This window comes from Cebus imitator, unplaced genomic scaffold (genome assembly GCF_001604975.1).
Source record: "Cebus imitator isolate Cc_AM_T3 unplaced genomic scaffold, Cebus_imitator-1.0 Scaffold275, whole genome shotgun sequence".
In the NCBI taxonomy this organism is placed as follows: Eukaryota; Metazoa; Chordata; class Mammalia; order Primates; family Cebidae; genus Cebus; species Cebus imitator.
This window is the reverse complement of record NW_016107590.1, coordinates 178,717-200,994: the sequence shown is the minus strand read 5'-3', so window position 1 is coordinate 200,994 and position 22,278 is coordinate 178,717. Positions and strand designations below refer to the sequence as shown.

Sequence of the window (22,278 nt, the reverse complement as noted above, 5' to 3'; positions counted from 1 at the left end):
GGTTATATAGCAAGTGTTTATGCTTATGATCACTAAGTGCATATTTTATATTATACAGAAAGATATATTTTATGATCTGCATTGTTTCTTTGAGGGATACTTTTTTGAGCTATAAGATCCATGAACTAAGTAACAAAGTAAACTTAGATACAGATGACTCACTATATCTCAATATGTTCAACCATGAATATTCTGTAATTAGTGTAAAAAAGAGTTCCATATCACTATTTGAATGAAATAAGAACATTAAAAACCTTTTCATTTATCATTTAAAATATCTATTTAATCTATGACAAAATTCACCTCATATACTAGCAAAGCAATACATACGACTTATAAATAAACGTGTCTATTGGGAAGGTGTACTCAAATTATGTTTTGAAATTTAGTGTGCAATCTGTTCTATTTTAGGCTGTCCTATTTGCTGAGTTTAAAGAAAGAGTTCTTGTAAAGAAAATGCTTTCTGGCTAAATCAAAGTTTTAAAGTCAGTATACTAAGAACACAGCAAGCCCAGAGACCTTCATGTATTCTGAAAAGCAATAGGTTGCAATGCCCAAAGACCAACCATTAGTCTTCTCATATTCTTTCTGGCATTCCTACAGAGCTCAGGGAAAATGAAGAAACACAGTGTTTCTATGAGAAGTGGGTTAAGGGAGCATTATGTTCACACACATGCAAGCCGATCTGTGAGCTGGCAAAGGGGCGCAGAGCGGAGTCCGTCTGAGTGGATGGGAAGACGCTGGGCAAAGGTGCACAACGCACAGGGCAGCTTTCCCATTTTTTTCCTAAAGGAGAATGAAACCACAGGGACTTCCACCACACAGCTCCTCCCACAGGTACCAATCACACTGCTTGTAATAAAAAGAAGAGGCCAACCAGAAGAATGCCAACTCATTCATGTATTACTCAAGTATCCACTAAAGACACAGCCTGCATCTAGAGGTAGGGAATCTCAAATTCCACCTTTTAATAAGCTAGATTTCATGGGCTCCACAAACAACAGGTTCATCAGAGCTGATCCCTGGTCTTTACCAGTTGTGCTGGGCAGGCTTATGGGCTGAGGAGACAAACTCACCCACACAGTCCTCACGGGATGGTGACAGCTCGTGTCCCATTGGGCAGTCACACTGAAAGCTACCCTCAGTGTTCACACAGGTGCCACCCCTACAAAGGAGAGGGTTACGTTCACATTCGTCAATGTCTGAAAGGTAAAAACGTGAGATCCATTAAAGAACTCTGAGGGAAAAATATTCACACATACAGCGTGGGAGAAAGAATATTATCTGACGTGAGAGTGTGAGTCAGTCTAAGAGATATGCTTCACAGGGGATGGGCTAATGCTTTCCTCACTTTTCCTATGACCAACAGAAACACTAAAAATTCTACTCCTAAAGGCAGTAAACTTTCAAGAAATTTAATTGCATGAAATGAACAGGCTCACAAGAGGTAGAAATAATATTTGCTTTATATCACCCCAGACTCATGATATATATTGTTGTCAGTTATTCTGGTGTCTGTAACTCTAACCAGAGTGAAAGAAGATCTTAGAATTATAAACTACTACATCCTATGAGGTAAGTCCCATAAGGCACAGAAAATTAAACGGTGGGCTAAAAGGTTGGGAATACTAAGAGGGTTTGTAATAGCACACCAATAAGAGCAAAAACATGGGATTAGCATGACTGAATACAAATCTTGGGGCCACGACATGATGCCATGCATTTTAAATGAGTCCCACTTAAGTACCTAGTCTGTGCAATTTTAGGTTCTATGAATAAACAGGATCCAGTCTGAACATCTCATTGCCATGAAGGTGCCAAGAGGTTGGAGCTCCCCGAGAGCTATCCGGGAGTGCATTTCCTGTCTGATATTAAATCTCTTCTCTCTCTCACCACAGATCCTGGCCACATATGCTGTTCACATCCCTGAGATAAGCTAAGGTTATGCGCTCGAATGAGTCTGTGCTAGTATGGTTTCAAGCTGGTGAGGAAGAGCTAACGGTGCTTACCCATGCAGTTCTTCATCATCATGAACCCACTTTCATAGCCTTCAAAGCACTCGCACTCAAAGCTGCCCGGTGTATTGACGCAGATTCCACTGCCACAGAGGTCGGGAGAAATCCTGCACTCGTCGATGTCTAATTCACAGGGTTTAAAAGAAATTTAAAAATGGAATCAGATAGGCTTGGCCTTCCAAGTGAAGATGCTGCACGCTTGAAACGTTGGGGAATCAGTGGCTCACAGTACAAGGGTACCATTTCAGTAGATCCAGATAGAAGGGCACGTGGCCTGAGGCACATTCCTTTCCCCAACTGCCAAAACTGTCGCACCAACAGGCAAGTGGTGCCTTTTCACCTTTAAAAATTCTGAATTGTGGATTTCTTTTTGTGGCTTAGAAATAGTAACAGAAGATTGGGGGGCATGGTGACTCATGCCTGTAATCCCAGCACTTGGGGAAGCCCAGGCAGGAGGACCGCTTGAGGCCCGGAGTTTGAGATCAGCCTTGGCAATGCAGGGAGACCCTGTCTCTATGAAAAAAAAAAATTAATGAGGCGGCTGAGGTGGAAGGTGGGAGGATTGCTTGAGCCCAAGAGGTCAAGGCTTCAGTAAGCTATGACGTATGACGGCACCACTGCACTTTAGCCTGGGTGACAGAAGGATAACCTATCTCAAAAAAAAAAAAGAAAGAAAAAAGAAAAGAAAAAGCAAGAAGGAAAGAAAAATGTTAACAGAAGGATGAACCCAGCAACTGTGGTATGGACTGAATGAAGCACGTGGTAAATAAGGCAGCCGGGCCTCCATGGAATGAAACCTCATGTGTGACCGGAAGACAGTGCTGGTCTACAACACTAGCCCGTGCTACCCCAGGTGGGAGCATGTGAGGGCAGGGCCCCCTGCTTCTGGGCAGGAGCGACTGGTAGACCCCAGAGAAACAGGCAGCCATGATGGACCAACCCTGAGCCAGAGAGTACACATAGGGCAGGATCATGGTGTGTGCCCCAATTTGTGTTTTTGTGTCATATTCATATGTAAAGAGCTTATTGATTTGTTAAGCCCTTTGGTGACATGAGCTGCCACCATCATGTGAGGACTGTGTGGGTGAGTTTGTCTCTTCTTTTTATATATTACAGTAAATAATCTTCAGCATCTATACTTTCAAACACAGAGTTCTCTGAGAAATCTCCTATGCTAATAACTAAGATTTTTCAATAGAGAAGTCATGTCTATATAAAATATGTTTAAGAAAACATGGCCTATTTAAAAATGTTTTAGTTCAAAAATTAAAAATTTTTAATCTAAAAATTTGTCAATGGGGGAAAATGCTTCACCACTATCTCTTTATTTTGATGAATTTAATTTTGAAGTTTTAAAATCATAGGATTTAGTGCATAATTTATGCATGTTGTCTTGGGAGGCAGGTCTCAGTCCCTGCTTCCTGCCAGCTTTAACTGAATTTTTCTCTGTCTCCAATTACAGAAGATCTTTATTTCCCTCATTACAGGCCATGTGAAAAAAATGTAAATATTTTCTTTTAAAAACACATCTTAACAGAATTCACGGATTTAATTAAGTAGCTAACAATATGTATATCAATTTTCTTTTTATCTATCAGTATCTAGGAACTGGTGGTAAGAGCTACATGAGGAATGGGTTCTGGGGTGGAGCAGGGACAAGCTTTGGCTAATGTGGTGTGGTGGGAGCTTCATAGTATAAAGAGTGTGGGTTTTAGAACCAGATACCTGGATCCCCAGTCTGTTATCTACTGAGAATAGGGTCTTGGGAAAATCATTTAGTCTCTCTGTGACTCAGTTTCCTTATTTGTCACAGAATCCACCTCACAGAATTAAATGAATATTTGTTAAGTGCTGAGAGCAGTGTCTGTCTCATAGAAAGTGCCATATATATATATATATATATATATATATATATATATTTATACATGTATATATAAACTTCTCTGCTAAGAATTGGTAATTTGGAGGGCATGGTTTTTGAATTGGTTGTTGAAGGTTGTACAGAAATGCCAGCTTTAAAGGTACAGAATAAATATAGAGGCAAGAGATGAAGTACACTGGTGAAGAGAAAGGAAGCATTTCGGGGAGCAGTAAGTCACAGACTGGCTGGACTGAAAAGGCTGACAACAAGTGTGGGTGCCGGAGGGACCCGTGGGTTCACTGAAAGCCCCCAGCACTGGAGGAGATTAGCCTTTCCTTCTGTGAAGATGGGAGCCCAAAAATTTTCCACAGAACTTCACATTATATCCCAAACAATGCGGCCCTGTCAAGTCTCTCTTACACAGCTAAAAGACAGTGTTAGAGACATGAAGCAAGTGGACTAATCTCACAGCAAAGGAAGAGGTGGGGTCAGAACTGGAAGAACCCTGAGCTGCTTTATCCAGGACCAGGACTCCCTGTAACAGTGGAAGTTGTTGAGTGGGAAGTTAGATAATTTAGCCCTGCTTGGACGGCTAACCTGGTGGTTGTGGCAGTGAAGGATTTGATTGTGGGGACTTAGCAGGCTGGGAGATCCTGGAGGAGTCTGCGATATAGCAGATACTGTGACACGTCCCCCAGGTCCCTCGTCAGGAAGGAAGGATTTGCTCCCTCACCCCCTCAGCTACTGGGAGTGTTGCTGGCTCCGATGTCGACTGTCTAAGAGGACCTCTTCCCCTATTCTCTGGGCAGCTGTATCCCAAGATTGGTCATGCAGGTATCTAACTGCATGGCTTCCATGCTCTACTCAAGGCAACTCTGATGGGCCATCCCAAGTCCAGAACTCCCAGTGGCATGGGCTGAGGACTTCAGTGGGACTGCCTCACAGCCCAGTTTCTTTCTCTGTCCACTTCTACTTTCCTCCCTTCCCTTCCTCATTGTTCATCCCAAGAGCAATCCCGGATAAACTTCCTGAATGCTCATCTCTGCCTTGGAGTCTGTTTCCTGAGGAGCTTAACCTGCCTCTGTGTCAAGAAAAAATATCAAAGGTACTTGAAATAGCCAGTTTGATAAAAGAATTTGCATAACTTTTTCACTTTGGGAGAGAGAGACATCAACATTCAATTGGAGGCTTCAATCCTGTTCAAAATTATACTCCTAATACCTACAAGGAAGTCCCTAGTAGGAGAAAGTACAAGGTAGGGGGAGGAACAAAGAAAGATTACAACAAAAAGAAACTGTCCAGATGGGAAGTTATAAATGTGGGAGTGAAACTCAGGAAGAACAGGGAGAGTTAGAGACAGCATCTGGGAGTCAGCTCAGCAGAGGCCATCTCTGAAGTCATGATGGTAGATGGAACTCTGAGAGACAGAATGCTGAGTAGAGGACTCCGGCAAACACCCAAGAGATGGGAAAGGCAAGAAGAATCTGTAAAGGTTAGAGAAGAAACGTCATCTGCATAGAAGGATGATCAAGACTGGAAAATACAGTAGAAACTAAGGGAAAAGAAAATATCAAGGAGAGATTTGGCAAGCAGAGAGGTCCAGGAGCATATGCATCAGGAGAGACGTTTTAACGCCACAAAGATGTTTTGCAAGAGGACATGAGTATATGTGTATGTGCCTGAGTGACGGACGGCAAAAGTCAAAATTACAAAACAAAGGGCGGGTTGAAAGAGAGGGGTGAGAGCTAACAGCAGGAAAACAGGATGGTAGCTTGAGAGCAAAGAAGGGCTGAGGAGACATTTTGAAACTGTGTATATGTTGAGGAATAGGAAACAGGGAAGAGGAGAAGATGCTGGAGAGAAGAGAGGGCAAACCTGATGAGACAACCCGGAGCAGAAGCTGGGAAGGAGCGAAGAGAGGAGTTAACCCCACATCCAGGGAGAGCATCACACCTCATTCTCTGATACTGGAGTCTCGAGAGGGAGTGGGGAATAAAGGAGATTTTATCACCAGAGAGGAGGCTGTGTGAGAAGGATGCAGGCAATCAGATTTATTCTTAATGAAGGTGAACGGGAATGGATGGGGGTGGGGGGCAGTGTATGAGAGGGCATGTAAGTCAGGGGAGAGGTTTAGAAGTAGTGCTGAGAGAAATTCAGAAAGTGATGAATGGAGGTGAATATGAGTGTTGCCAAGCAGCTTCGAGGGCTTGGAGGTGAATGCAGGAATTTCAGGCAGTGCTCCTCAGACTCCCAGTAAAGTGCAGCAGCCAGAGAGGAGAAAACAGAGGGGAGGGGAGGAAGCTCTGGAGACTGGCACAGGGCTTGAGCAGACTTCCAGGCAGCAGGACTTCAGAAGGCCAGATGGACAGCTGTGAAATGCTCAGAGATAGCCTTGGCTGTGCAGGCACAGGAAGCAGCCAAGAGACACTGCTGCGCGGTCAGGAAGGAGGAGCAGGCAGGAGGGAGGGCAAAAAGGGGACATTCTATGGATAATAAGAACAAACAGAGTGCTGAGAACCAGATCCTGAAGACACAGCTCAAGTGTCTGGAACAACGTGGTATACCATCTAATAGAAAATGTTAGAGCTTTACATCTTTTTCAAAGAGAATGGTTACGGGTATGGATGGTGACTGAAGCCTAACATTAAGATTCCTGTTGACAGATGAGGCAAAGAAGTCATAACCTCTGTATCACAAACCTTAAAGTCTTTAAGAGAATACTACTCAAGTTTATATAATTGTTGCAGATTTAATGATTGTCTTTCTTTAGTAGTCATATATTTTGAAAATCCTATCTGTATGTCGTTCCTAAATGTAAAACAAAGAGCATGTTCATGCTATTTTACAGTTCTCTCACAACGAGTTTATTTGGAGAACTGGTTTAAGCATAGGAAAAAATAAAAATTAAAAATGACAGAGTTGGATGCAGTGGCTCAAGCCTGTAATCACAGCACCTGTGGAGGCCAAGGCAGGAGGATTACTTGAAGCCAGGAGTTTGAGACAAGCCTGGGAAGCAAAGTGAGACCCCATCTCTACCAAAAAAAAAAAAAAAATCATCTTTTTAATTAGCTGCTCATGGTGGCACACACCTGTGCTCCCAGTTACTAGGGAGGCTGAGGTGGGAGGACTGCTTGAACACAGGAGTGTGAGGTTGCAGTGAGACATGATAATGTCTCTGCACTCCAGCCTGGGTGACTGAGACCTTTTCTCTTGAAAAAAATTAAATAAATAAATAAAAATTTTCATGTTCTCAATGAGAGGATGGGCTTTTTAGGGCAGTACTTTCAAACACAGTAAAGGAAAGAATAGAAGCCAGAGTTTCCCAAATAAAACAGAAGAACCATCTTACCTGTGCAGTTTCTTTCCTCCATGTCGAGAGCAAAGCCACTATTGCAACGGCACTTGAAGCTTCCGATTGTATTTCTGCACTTCCCATACGTGCACATCCCAGGAAATGCTTTGCATTCATTGATGTCTAAAAGCAGAATAAAGCCAGAATGTAGAGCTGGTTGATGTAAACAATTAGGTCCATCACTTTAAGTTAAAAATCTACCATGATGAACAACAATAATACATCCAGGTAAAAAACAGGGTTACAATATGTTTCAGTGATTACACTGACATCACACAAGAAGTTTCACGTGGTGAAAAAGACCCGATATTCTTTCTTTTCTTTTTCTTTTTTTTTGAGACAGAGTTTCACTCTTGTTACCCAGGCTGGAGTGCAATGGTGCAATCTTGGCTCAATGCAACCTCCACCTCCCAGGTTGAAGTGATTCTCCTGCCTCAGCCTCCCAAGTAGCTGAGATTATAAGTGCATGCCACCACACCCAGCTATTTTTTGTATTTTTGGTAGAGACAGGGTTTCACCATGTTAGTCAGGTTAGTCTCGAACTCCTGACCTTAGGTGATCCACTCACCTCGGCCTCCCAAAGTGCTGGGATTACAGGCGTGAGCCACCGTGCCCAGCTATAGATCCTATGTTCTTAAGAAACAGTTCTGGTCCCTTTATTTCTCACTACTTGTTTTATAAATATAAGTGGGGATAGATAACTTTTTGCTACAGATGTAGCTATCAGGGCGCCATCTCAGGTTGTAGAGGAACAAACAGTAGAAGAGCAAGACAAGGAATCCATTTTATCTCTACTTCATTGTCATATAGAGGGGATTTATACTCTTGCGACAGAACATTGACCATGAAACATGTTTAACTGAGTATAAAGTGGGAAGTCAAACATTTAAAGCAAAACCAATTCTCAGAGAATGTGGAAGGTTTTCTGTTGAAGAAGGATAAAGGTGCTGGCTGCGGGCAGTTTACCTTTGTAAAACGGCCGCCCGGAAAGAATATCCCCTCGGTTAGCAAAGCCAGCCCCACGGGGGCACAGAGTCTCATACTCCTTGGTGCCAGGTTTGGGGCACTCCTCACACTCGGTGCCCCAAGCTGCCCCAACAGCACAGCAGCAGGCATCCATGCGGAACTTTCCAGGAACAGGGTGGATGCATTCATCTTCATCCCACTTCAAGTAACACTGCTCCATGCGAATATCTACATCGAGAGCAAAATCACAGGGTGAGAATGAGTTGAAACTTCCATTGTATAGTCACAAGTCACCAGTCATCATGCAGGACCGTTGCCGTGTACTGAGGGGCAAGATACAGTCCCTGACCTCCTGGAATGGATTCCATAATGACAGACATTTAAGGAGAACAAAGGTGAGTTCCTCTTCAATCTTAATTCTCACGAGAAACCCTCAGGAAGAAAAGGTTCTCTCATGACCTTACTCTTTCATGTCTATGATTCCATTTTTGTATTGTTCACGTTGGAAAAAGTAAGATAATTTTAAGAATTTTTTTTTCCTGTTGAGAGAATTGCTTCAAGTGCCTTTTAAGCAGCCCTGTCAGTCCCAGTCATAAACAATAAATGATCAGCTATAATCTATTTGCCAATTTGTTACAACTATTAAAATCACTACAAAAGAGAGAAGTGTTACAATGTTATTGCAGTTAAAGCTTTTCTTCCTCCTGCCAAATTTACCTTTTGCATCATGGTTTTTCCTTGAATTATGTGAATTTTCCTTGTTAAGGGGCCAATTATTTGTTTAAATGTCACATTTTCCCTTCAAGTTCAAAACACACCAACGTTTCAGTGCTTAGCCTCTGCTAGCCAGGACCTTAGAATATCTATAAACAGCAGCCTACAACTAAAAATAGGGTAGACCAGCATGGTCTATAAATAACACGTTCATCTGTTAGCAAATAGATTTATTTTCAAATTACACTCAAGCACTTGGCTGTTTAATTACAAATATGGATAATGAGTTCAGAAAAGATTTCTTAATCAAATAACATGATTTCTTTGATAAGAGCATTTTAAGACATCAAATCCTTTCCAGAGGCTGAAAACTGTTTAACAGAGGGAATGAGACCCCGATGGAAATGTACACATACAAATTAATGTTTACTACTTTAGTTACTGTCAATACTGATCCTTTCAAGTTCTAAATCTAAGTTAACATCAACTTTGTCAATGGCCTTTAACCTAAAGTTACATTTCTGAGTACTGGAGTTAAAAAGCCCTGCTTTTTTTTGAGATGGAGTCTCTCTGTGTTGCCCAGGCTGGGTGTGGTGGCTCATACCTGTAATCCCAGCACTTTGGGAGGCTGAGGCAGGCAGATCACCTGAGGTCAGGAGTTCAAGACCAGCCTGGCCAACATGGCAAAAACCCTTCTCTACTAAAAATACAAAAAAGAGCCAGGTATGGTGGCAGACACCTGTAATTCCAGCTACTCTGGAAAAAGTCCTATTTTTAAAGAAAAAATAATGGTGGTAAAGTTTTATTTTGATTCAGCAGACTGAATGTAGATATCCACAGAAGGTGATTCTGCCTTATATATCTACATTAAAATGAATCAAAAAGCCACATGCTTTGCCAGTGTGAAGTGTGACACTAATCCAGAGTCTCATTACCCTAGGGCTCCAAGGGGCTAGTCTTCTTATAGCCGGCTCCGTCCCACATGTCAGCAGGTAATTAAGAATCCTCCCAAGAAGTGAAAGTCTTATGTAAGTACAGGTGAACTAAGAACTCTGGCCTGAGTCACACTGTGAGGTTACTGACGGAACCTGATCAAGAAGCTCAAGACAAACTAAAAATGCACCATTCCACCGCTTATTGGAATAAACTGGGGTGACAGGGGAAAGGCATTTTAACTAAGCATGTAAAAAGTAATAATGACCAGAAAGAGTAATCCTATATCTTTACTACTGAGATCTCTATGAATATTTATATCAGGAATTAAAAGTCAATACACTGGTCACATAAGGCCTATCAATGCTGTGATTGTTTTGCATGAAAATTAAAATATAAGTTTGGAAACTTCTGGAGGATACATGTTCTCTGCAGTTTGCTGCAGTCCCCACTGCTCCCTGTTGTCATTTCACTCATTTATATATGTTGCATGCTTGGCTCCGGCAAGCATTTGAGTTTGTAATCCCTGATATTGGATGAAGAATCTAATATATCCTCTTAGAATATTAAAAAAGGCTTTAATTTTTTTTTTTTCAGACAGTCTCACTCTGTTGCCAGGCTGGGTGTAGTGGTGTGATCTTGGCTCACTGCCACCTCTGCCTCCCAGGTTCAAGCAATTCTCCTGCCTCAGTCCCCCAAGTAGCTGGGATTACAGGCGCATAACACCATGTCCAGCTAATTTTTGTATTTTTAGTAGAGACAGGGTTTCCCCATGTTGGCCAGGATGGTCTCGAACTCCTGACCTCAGGTGATCTGCCTGCCTCAGCCTCCCAAAGTGCTGTGATTACAGGTGTGAGCCACCATGCCCAGCCATAATTTTGAATAACATTATTGAAAATTTATTTTGCTGAGTTAATTTACAATCAATGATATATCTTCATATATTACAGCCTTTTGTTATAGAAGATAACTTGATTTTATTAGTCATTTGACCATGCTGATATTGTCATTTTCTTCTTTTTTAGTTTTCATAGTTTTGGGGGAATATTTTGTCATTTCCAAATAATACTTACTTCTAAACACTGTAGATCACTTAAAGATAATTTTAAAAATATTTAAAAATCTGAAAGAAATTTTCTTTATTTTTGTGCTTTGGATATTGTTTTCTAAATAATTTCATATAATTTTACAGTCATCCTTTCAATCAAGATTTAAATGTGCTGTCAAAAATTAACTTAAAATGAAATCTGTTTTAATTATTATAACTAAACTGTATGGTATTGCAAACTTTTTCTTACCAGTAAATTTTAAAAAATCAATGAGATACTTAAAGACTTTAAAGATCATTGCATATAACACCACTATTATTCATGCTTTGTCTATGTACTTAAATTTCAAATCCAAATATATGTAAAGCTCTTCAACAAACTAAAAATTTACTGTTGCATAGCTTATTGGGGAAAAATCTCCGTAGGTAAATAAAAAATTATTGTTACATACAATGAAAATTAATAGAAATTTTTTTTCAGTTATAAAATTCAAGTTCAGTCATACATGGCACTAATAAAGAAAAAGGTCAAATCACCATTCCTATGATATGATGTTGAAAGAAAGAGATTCCTTGCTGCAGATCTTTAAAAAATAAGGAATTAAGAAAACTTAAACTCTAATAGTGGTAAAGGAAGGACCAGGATCAGTGAATGTTTTCAAGCAGAAGCAACATGTCTTTGCCCATGACTTTCCCCATTGTCTTCAGGGTGTAGCTGCAATAAGCTGACAAATGTTCACTTTTAAAATCCTAGTCTCCAACTTTCCTTCTGTGTTCAACACATACTTATTCTTATTCCATTAACTCAGGGTGAAAGACTGAACCCACCTAAAGTATCCGGTTAAAGAAATGGAAGATTTTGAGATGGATTTTGAGTAGTACCAACTTTTGGCATGAAACAGAAACGATTTCACTTAAATACATTCACTTTTAAAATACACTCTAGTGATTTAAATCTCATTTAAAGCAAGTTTCCTCAAGTACAAACTCAGTGGTTTTGGACTGGCCACTGATTAAACAAGGAAATTCATGTCTTGTTCTATACATAGATTACATGAGTGCGTGAATCTTACCCAAACACACACGGCCAGTCACATCCAACGTAAGGCCTTCAGGGCACTCGCAATGAAAAGATCCCTTACTGTTGACACAGCGTCCATTTGGACAAACGCCAGGAAACACCTCACACTCATTAACATCTGCAGGGAAATGGAGCAAGCAGAGGAATAAAGATGTGACAAACTGAAAAAGCAGGTGTGGTCCTGCTTCCTGTATAACATTTTCAATCCACATTCAATACAATGTGGATTATTACTTGAGTTAAACAGAAATATTCCACAACCCAGCCACCCGCTTTCCTAGGCACCAGGTGTGAAAATTACCACAGCCTTGCCTGTCCGTAAAACACAGCCCAGACATGCGCTTTTGCCCGCTGTTCTGGGCCTTAAAATCTAGTGATGTCTTCCTGAAATTTACACAACTCCATAGAGAGGAGAAACAGGAAATTCTAAGCTGTTGCTTAAGAGAATCACGCTAAAGCATTTGTTGATTACATTGAGTATTTTTATTGAAATGTTGAGGTTTTTGAAAATGATAAATATCTCCAAAGTTTGAGAGTGAATGTTAATTTTATGTACTGCTCTAAAAATTTATTGTATCATCCAAGGAAGGACACCACACTTACCTTCACACGTAACACCTTTAATCCTGGCAAGCCCTCTTGGGCAAGCTGTATCTATAAGAACAACAGGACAAATTTTACTTCATTATAGAAGAAAATACAACCATGTTATGCTCAAGAAGAAGTATAATGGAATCTAAATGGAACTAAATAAAAACTGCAAGGTGGGCTCGTAGAGTCCAAGGACATCACTGTCCCCTCTTCATTCAGTAGAGCACACGACTTTCTGTGGTAACTCCGTCGGTACTGATCTGTTTTCTACAATTTCTTTGTGCTCTCACATTGACAACTGAATTAAAAGTAAACAAAAGATTTGAGGACAACAGCCACCTTGCAAACAAGGATTCTGGAGGATACAGTCATCTAGCGATAGATTCTAGATTCCCTTCCATGTATAAAATATTTACAAGGACTGCCTATAATACCAGGTTAAACCAAATACACATTTCCAGAGGTAAGAAAACACTAGCCAGAAAATATGACATTTTAGCAAAGGTAAACGATCTTCTGGTCTTCCTCACTAAGGAACGACACAGTGAAAGAGGTGTTCTAGTGGCAGGAGAAGCTTTCCAAGGAGAAGCCCAGATGCCACTAGTCAGGCTCCTACCTGGTTCACATCGCTCACAGGGGCTCCCCCAGGCAGCTCCCAGGGTGGCACAGCATTCAGATTTCAGAGTGGCTCCATTAATATTCACCTCACAGCGGCTGTCCTGGATGTTGAGCCAACAGGTCCCCTTCAGGCTGTCTGAAAAGGAACAGGAAAGGTTGGGGAACTCTTACCTCTGAAGAAAATATAACTCAGCTGTGTATACCAAAAGCATTTATTACAGTATTCTAAAAAAGAGGGCTAGGCAAAGTGGCTCATGCCTATAATCCCAGCGCTTTGGGAGGCTGCGGCGGAAGGATCACTTGAGCTCAGGGGTTTGAGACCAGTCTGGGAAAATGGTGAAACCACATCTCTACCAGAAAAAAAAAAAGGATACTTTAAAACTTGTAATAGTGTATCCTTAGAAAACACTTTCATGTACCTGCATTCAAATATGGTATATTTTATATATGTAAATAAAATATTATGCCTATCTCTCTCTCTCATAATATGGTAATTAATATAATTGTATCTACTGATATTCTAAGAGGAGCTGTCCAAGATTTTATGCTGGTACTTAGAAACACAGTGCATTGTCATGTGGCACAGGCTGGGCTGGTCTTGAACTCCAGGCCTTGAGCAATACTACTTCGGCCACCCAAAGTGTTAGGATTACAGGCATGAACCACTGTGCTTGGCCCTTCATTTTTTTTTTTTTTTTACGTGCTATAACAACATGATAAGACCATTACTTGTGTGAAAAGTATTCATAAGATTTATCCTTAATGATAAATGCTTTGATATTTAAGATTTTATCGTATAAAATCCTTCAATCTCCTTCTCCCTTAAGTCCCTGCTAAATAAATCACATACAATATATGTTCTGTTATAGAGAGGCCAGTATTTCTCCAACTGAAGATAATTATTTGATGAATAATTTAAAAGAAAAAAAACCCCTATAAAACAAAGAAGAAATAAACATCACTTATAAAACCCCCATTAAGGCATTCCCAGGGCTAATATCTGATGTATTTTCTTTCAGGCATTTAAAAAATGTGTGTGTGTATGTGTGTGTGTGTAGATTTATCTCTTGTTCAAAAAGTAAATCATACTTATGGTAAACAATTTGAAGAAATAGAAAAGTATGAAGAAGACATAAAAATTACCTGTAACCCTCCAGGGATAACCATTCCTAACATTTTAAACTGACTCCATATCAAATTTAAGTTCTTCCTTTTGAATGGTAGAGCACACAGTGAAATATTATGCACTTTAAAACTTTTTTTTAATGTGCATTAAAGTGAATAATGAATGGTTAGTATATTTTTTCGTAGCATAATGAAATGTTTTGCAAATGAACAAAAAATAAATGACTTAATTGATTTTGAAGCAGTGACAAGGAATTCAGTCAAAGCTGACATGGCAAATACTAATCGGTTAAAAATATACATCCACATATCACGTTTTCCTTGTAGAGCAGTGGCTCTCAATTAAGTGTGCATAATATTACCAGGGCACTTGTTAAAATACCGATTCATAAGTTCTCAGGTATGCAGCTTAGGAATCTGAATTTTGACTAACTCCTCAGGTGATTCTGATGCAGATGGTGTGGAAAACACTTTACTAAAACCTCAATAGCATATTGTGGCAGTAAGACTTGGAAGACAACAAAGAATATTCCTACAGGATTTATTTTAAAATTCATTTAAATAATATGTACAGATAAAATTTACTTCTGGCCAGGCATAGTGGCTCATGACTATCATCCCAGCACTTTGGGAGGCCAGGGTGGCCAGATCGCTTGAGCCCACTTCAGTTTAAGACCAGCCTGGGCAACATGGTGAAACCCCATCTGTACAAATATACAAAAATTAACTGGGCATGATGGCACATGCCTGCAGTCCCAGCTACTCAGGAAGCTAAGATGGGAGGATTGCTGAGCCCGGTTGGCAGAGGTTGCAGTGATATCGTGCAACTGTATTCCAGCCTGGGTGAGAGAGTGAGACCCTATCTTCCAAAAAAATAGTAAGTTTTTACTCGTAAATTCAAAAAGAAAAACAACAAAAATACCCCCACAAACACAGAAAGGGAATTTCAATTAAACCATGGGAGGAATAGCTATTTCTGATTCCCTAGGAAACATGGGAAGTTACCAATATTCCAAACACCAAGACAGAGGTTTAAACAAAACAACTCTCTCCGGTACTGAATAAAGAGTTACGGGGCAAAGGTGTGAAAAACAGCTGGACAGTCACTTTGCTTTTTTACTCTGGCTTGAATGTTCAGTTTGGATAAAACTGTAGAGAAACATTAAAGGTCTGCTCATCAGCATTTACGTCAGGTCTCAGACTACAGGCTTGCTATAGATTTATACCTGTAAATTCTATCGCACAGAGGAAACAGAGATGTTTGTGTAAGGCTACTATGTATTTAAATGATCTTTTAATAACCGGCACTCATTCTGATTTATCACCTTGGTTGTCATCATTTTAAGTAAGATAAACGACAGTCATTCCTAAGATTTATCAAGATAATTACAGGAACTAGAATTTCTATGTATTAATTTGTTTACTCATTAAAACCACCCTGTAAATTATGTACAATTGCAGATGGAAAAATTTAGGCGCACAGAGGTCAACCAATTTACCCAAGGTCATCCAGCTAGTACAGTGTCAGCATCACGATTTAAGCCCGTGCAGTCTGATTCTAGAGCCCTCACTCTGTAGCACAGTGATTCTTTAGGCAGGTGTGCATCGACACTGAAAAGCTACAAATCCATCAATAACCCTCCCCACTCCCCTATAGGTTCATCCTTCTCTTCTCTCTCTCCCCACTTCCTTTCCTCCATCATCCCTCCCTCTCTACCCCCTGGCCCACTGTTGTGTGTGTATACCTCCCCACCCACCTACACACAACAAGATACAGATGTAGACAGTCAGGGGTTAGTTAAGAACTCTCAAAAAATAAAGCAGGTTAATTAGCTTCAGGGTAGAAACAGGAGAAAGACTGTTATTTTACCCAGGATGGTCAGAGAAATCGTGACTTACAATGTGGCATCTGAATACAGATATAAGGAGAACAAACCCTTCAAACCCAAGTGAGGGAAAACCATTCCAGCCAGAGAGATCAGTGGACTTCAGGTGGGGATGCAGGTGCAGGAAGTAGGCCAGTCTGGCTCAGGCAGAGGGGGTGGGAGGCAGCACAGGGAGACAAGTTCACAGCAGGAGCAAGATCATGAGGGGAGCACAGGCGTCAGCTAGGACTACAGCTTTTACTGAATGAAATGAGAAGCCAAAGTTTTCATAGGGTTCCTGGATAAAGAATGATATTCTTTGAGTTATGTTTTAAAAAGACTGCCTGGTGACTATGTGGAGGACTGACTGTAGAATGGGGAAAAGAAAGTAAGGTAGAGGCTACAGTTGTAATCACGAAGAGAAATGATGGTGACTTGGATTGGGGGTCGGTGTGGTGATGGTGAGGAGGGGCTGAAATATGGATAAACTTCAAGTGCAATCGATAGGTTCGCTGAGGACTTCCATGTGCAGCTTGAGAAAAAGACATCAAGGATGCTGCCAAGGTTTTGAGGCGTGGCAGCTAGAAGAACAAATTTGCCATTTGCTGAGATGGAAATGTTTCTGGGAGACTCAGATTCAAGCCAGTATGCAGGAATTTGGTTTTAGACATGAGAATTTGAGATATTGATGAGCCATTGAAGTGGAGACACTGTACAGACAGTTGGAAACAGGAATCTGGAATTGGTGGCAAGGCTGAGGCCTAGAATTTCTCTATCAACTAGAGTGACAAATGTGTGAGTCAACACAGAGGCTCTCAGGATGAATGTGTGCAGAAAGAGAAACAGAGGTCCAAAGATGGACTAGAGGAACACTTCAGGTTGAAGGTTAGGAGGATAGGGAGGACTCAGTAAAGGAAACAGAAAATGGGCCATACAAGCGAAAGGAAAAGAAGGTAGTTGTGCCTGGGAAGCCAAAAATACAAAATTTCTTGTGAGTAACTAACTGCGACAAATACTGCTAATAATCTAAGGTGAAGAATGAGAACAGACCATTGGATTTGACAGCAGAGTGGTCACGGCCATACGTACATGCAAGTTGAAGACAGGGGTCAGACCCAAGCCAAAGATGAGGGAAACTGGTCTGGATTATATAGAACCATCAAACCACAGCAGTGTAATGCAAAAAATAATAACCAAATGAATCATTCTATTACATTTAATCATATTCATCCAGAATACTACTGTCTTTTTAAGCAGTTTGCAGAATGATTTGTGATTAATTTATATTTAGAAAAGTTAAGAAAAGATTCTAAATTCTTAAGTATTCATAGTATCAACTAATTCATATACAATCTATGTATATGAATTTTAAATTAGTAATCACATCATGAAATTTCAAAATGTAGTGACCTGGACCCTGTGGAAGAGAAAGTTGCAGGCTAACCACTGATGAGAGCCACTGACAGTCCTATTATACATTCATGACTTTTCCTGCGTGTATTTTACTATTGGTTATTTTCTTTTTCAACTAGAATTCTCTTTTTAATAGAAAAGGTACACGAAATAATGCCTAAAATTTAAAAATATTAGGGTAATTGCATTTTGAGCAGCTCTACACTGGGATGTTCGAATTGGATCATCATAAATGAAAGCACACAATACACTGGCTGAGAAAAATATGGTGGTGGTTAGTTGTTGGCAATGGGAAGAATGACATAAACACTTGGGGGTAAAAAGTCTTTGTTCTTGTTTTGTCAATAAATATAAGGGAAAAAGGCCAAAATAATAGAAGCCTATATGATGAGGCAAAAACTAAGTATCTTTGATGCTCAAGTGGCATGCAGATTTAGTTTTCTGAGACATTAATTGACTAATGCTGAATTCATTTCCTTTACATAATAAAATGACTCCATCTCAATTGGAAATTGTGGTTTAGCAAAAATATTTCTGCTTTACTGGATCCAACCCACACACCATCCCCCCAACCCAGCCCGGAATTCTATAAGAAAAAAGTAATGCCCCAGGCAGATGGTAGTCTATTTCCTAATATGGAGAGCTGAGCAAGGCTCAAATTTCACCAGCTGTATCTCATTGGAAAACGAGGAGCTGGTGTTTCCAAAGAGAAGGCTTTCATTGACAATTTTGGACTTGGTCATTTGACTTTATCTAACAAACAGGTACTCTAGCATCCAGCTAAATATGGTTAACATCAGACATAACACTGAAAAAAGCTATTGTCTTCAACAAATGTGAAAGTGAACATTCATTTTGGCTAGATAATAAATAAAACTGCCAGTTAATTTGGCATATTTAGAACTGAAGTATCTTCCTATTAGGAATATATATTTAGTTCACTTTAAAAGTGGATACCAGCTAATGATGTGAACTGCATAGTCCTAGTGAATGGAACCACAGATGGCAGAAGTAGGAAAAAAATACTGGGAAAATTTTGTTCCTTTTTACATGCTGGATTTTTCCTTGCAGTAATAGATTAATCTCCCTTAATCTACATCCTATGTCATTATCAAGAACTGCCCTTAAATGTTTTGAGACATATTGAAAGATGCTATAAGTTTTAGAATCTTTTCCCCTAGAGATATCCAAAAGTAAGAAAACAGTTATCTGCCTTTCCTCGGAACCCAAAAATTTATGATTGATGTAAAAAAAGAAAAAATAATAAATTCCCTCTATGTGTTTAAAAGCTTCAAATTCTTGTCCTGTTAACTGAATCCAAATTTCATCACATTTTTGTTTGCCATCAGTTTGTTTATAAAAAATGTACGCAGTAGAGATTTGATACTATTGCTGCCTCAGGCATTTTTAGGGTAACGAATATACATATGTGTGTGGTATGGAAATAATTATAAGTTATAACATAATATATCTACTTAGTTGAAAGGAAGATTTCTAGAATCTAACAAATATTGAAGAGGCTGCCTAATTCATGCTATTATGCTTTACCTCTATATCGAGTGAAAACAACTCATATAATGTGTAATTCTTGGCTTTCTGGAATCATATTCTGTTTTTATCCACAGAAAGGCCTGAGATCTGTGGGTAACTTTGCAGTGAAACTGAAACATCAATACCATGTATGAATCTTACCAATACAGATCAATCCTGTGGAGCTGAGTTTGCTGCCGGGTGAACATTCACAATTGAAAGATCCAAGGTTGTTCCTGCAGGCCCCATTGACACATGGGTTGCTTTCACATTCATTTATATCTACAGTCCAGAAGGAAAAGATTCTGTTAGAACTGCCATGTGTTTCTGGAAAATATTATTCCAACAAGCCATGCTATGCCAGAATGTCTGGTAAACTTGGATCTCATAATTTTAATATGGATCTATGAAGCATAAAGTGAATGGGGAATGGAGACATGCAGTTTACATCATGGATAACACATCTATAGGACTGGGGACTCATAGTAGGACCACAGCAATCAGCCTGTTGGGAAAGAGTTCAGTCACATGCTTCTTCAATATGTCATTACAACTTTACATAAATTGAATTCTTTTCCTGCATAATAAGATGTAATTCCAGGTGCAGCATCCTGTGCACAAAGGCTGATTTACTTTGATCATTTACGGTTTCATGAGGCTCTGAAAAACTTAAAAAGTCTATCTTAGAAGCAAAATATCACAACGTTGCTTTAATTTCAAGCTCTTGGCTACAAATCAGGAAATAAGGACTTAAACAGTCATGGTGGGTACATAACTCTCCTCTAGTGCTTATCCACCTTCTCTGTCTTCAGCTGTTCACATTTAAATGTTTACCCTGCTTAGTTTTTTAAAATACAACTAATTTTGGGAAAATAAAAATTAAAAAAACTTGATTAAGTAGAAATAATTGCTTTAAATAGGCCTCTATAATCATTAATTTGATTTGAGGCCTAAATGAAATCATATACCATAATCTAAACAATTCCTGTTGATGGTCAGAAGCAGAACTGTACTGTGCCTATGTTCTCAAGTGGTGATCAGAGAAAATGTCACACCTGTAATATGAAATAGTTTAACACATGAGTTAATAAAAAAATACAAGCTTTAGGTAAAGTACTACAAACAAAATCAAAGACACTTTCAGTATAAATTCAACCACTTTTAAAGTGGTGCACTTTAAAGAAGTGGCACACAGATTTCTTCCTCTACTTAATTATCTGAAACAGATAATACACCTCACAACATTTTATATTGAACACTGGGGTTTCTAAGTTCACAAGAATACTTTTTCTTTCTCTAAACATTTCTATGAATTTATTATAAAGCACTTTACTATACTGAGGAAAGCAAGTAAACAAATAACTAGAAGACTTTAATGTTTCCTCTTGAATGTGTCAAGTCAAATATAAGCTAAAATAATCCTGAAAGAGCAAGGCTCACAGTTGATTTCTTTTGTTGGTGGACTTGACATGCAAATTTAAAAATCGGTGTGAAAAACAGGTATGCTCATTCTTTGTTACTTCAACATTACTCAAGAAGTATCCAGGTGTTAATTTAATTCTTGAAATAGAAACTGTTTGAAGAAATAGAAATGTATTTTGCTTTTGGGTTGTTTATAGTGAGAAAACCTCTTAAAAATACAAGAAAAGGTTTTGTAAATATAGCACAGATTTCTAATGAAAACATCAATCACAGAGTAGAGAAATTCTCTCATAAAAACACAATGTAAAAAAGAAACTAGGTAACCATAAAAGAAGCAGATAACTAATCTAAGGACAGACCACATATAATTCTCCTACTAATTTCATTTGTAAGAAGCCTGAAAAAAGAATTTCAGTACTGTGTGCTTTTAAAATCTCTATTTCGAATTAAGCAATTATGAATTCAGAAACTATAAACATATGCACTGACAACTACAAATATCAACTATTTAGTTTTCCTTTAAATAATATGTTTTTATGTTATAAATGTCGTGGAACCAGGATTCAAACAGTTCACTGTACATTCCTGGAAATAAACTTCAAAGCACATCTGGTTTACATTTAACTAGTTATGTCACTGGAAACACAATCTAAACCACAGAGCTTGCTGTAAAAATTTTAACTTTCACAGACTCGCACAGCTCAAACAAAAAAAGTAAAGTTTCTGTAACTTCAATCTGAAATATAGAAGACCTTTACTCTCTTTATTATTAGTGCCATTTGTTACATACTTAAAACAGTCTGCTAAAAACGTATGACAAAATTAGTGCAGAAGACAAATATACACAGAAAAAACTAAGATTTGCAACGAATCTGCTAATAATTCCCTGTCAGTCTTTGGAAATTAATTCAGAAAGAAAAGAGTGAAGAGAACTGCTTCAGACAGAAACATTTACTGTTTGAATGCAATGGTGGAAATAAGAAAAAGACCCAAGGGAAAAAGAGATGAGTAGCCTTCAAGTCTATTCTTTGCAAAACAGTTAATGAAATGCAAATAACAGTGGGAAGAAAGTGTAGAAATAACAGTTATTTGGTTAGGTTTCCCATGATAAATCATTTTTATTTCCTCCAATGTCATAAGGCTGGAGCCGAAATAGTTGCCTAACATTTCTTCTTTATTTACATAACATGAACTTCTTTCCTATAAATGACAGACATAAAAAATTGTTCTTACATTAAAGAAATCTCTCAGATTAAGAAAAAGTACGCTTCAAATGAGTGCAGATCACTCTTTCTAACCCTCACTGTTGCCTGATTTGGTATTAAAGTGCCTTAACATTTACATCATCACCTGATGTTACACTATTAAACACCACTGGCTCCTACTCTTCCTAACTGTTCATGTAAGCAGGCAAGTCTCTGATTTTAACTTCTTTGGTATTTCAGCTCTCAGAACCATTGAAGTGCAACTTACTTGTCTATAAATAATCATTGATAATTCAGTGTACATAGCAAATAGAACCAGACATCATCCATTTAGTTCTGTATTACATGCCTCTCACAATAGCACCAGAAGGTATTTTCCTAGACAGGGAAACCAGTTTTAAAAATAATCAGTTTCCTAGTAAAATCAAGATGACGTCCTACACTGCTCTTGCTTTCTAAGTTTCCTGAGATTTAACAGAAGCTTATCCTCCAACAGAAAATAGATAAAACTGAAAAAGGACTGTGGGAAGGGAGTGTAG

At 39.0% G+C, this 22,278-nt stretch overlaps 1 protein-coding gene across 2 annotated transcripts in view; it reads right to left on the bottom strand.

The window, feature by feature from the left end:
- Nucleotides 1–22,278, bottom strand: part of FBN2 (fibrillin 2) — a 263,642-nt gene that overhangs the window by 68,671 nt on the left and 172,693 nt on the right. For both annotated transcript variants that reach the window (XM_017500987.2, XM_037728668.1), the window contains 8 exons: nucleotides 19,275–19,394; nucleotides 13,178–13,315; nucleotides 12,574–12,624; nucleotides 11,963–12,088; nucleotides 8,195–8,422; nucleotides 7,226–7,351; nucleotides 2,010–2,138; nucleotides 1,077–1,202 (listed from right to left, as the gene is read on the bottom strand). In XM_017500987.2, the coding sequence (XP_017356476.1) occupies nucleotides 1,077–1,202; nucleotides 2,010–2,138; nucleotides 7,226–7,351; nucleotides 8,195–8,422; nucleotides 11,963–12,088; nucleotides 12,574–12,624; nucleotides 13,178–13,315; nucleotides 19,275–19,394 (1,044 nt within the window). The remainder of the gene's footprint in view (nucleotides 1–1,076; nucleotides 1,203–2,009; nucleotides 2,139–7,225; nucleotides 7,352–8,194; nucleotides 8,423–11,962; nucleotides 12,089–12,573; nucleotides 12,625–13,177; nucleotides 13,316–19,274; nucleotides 19,395–22,278) is intronic.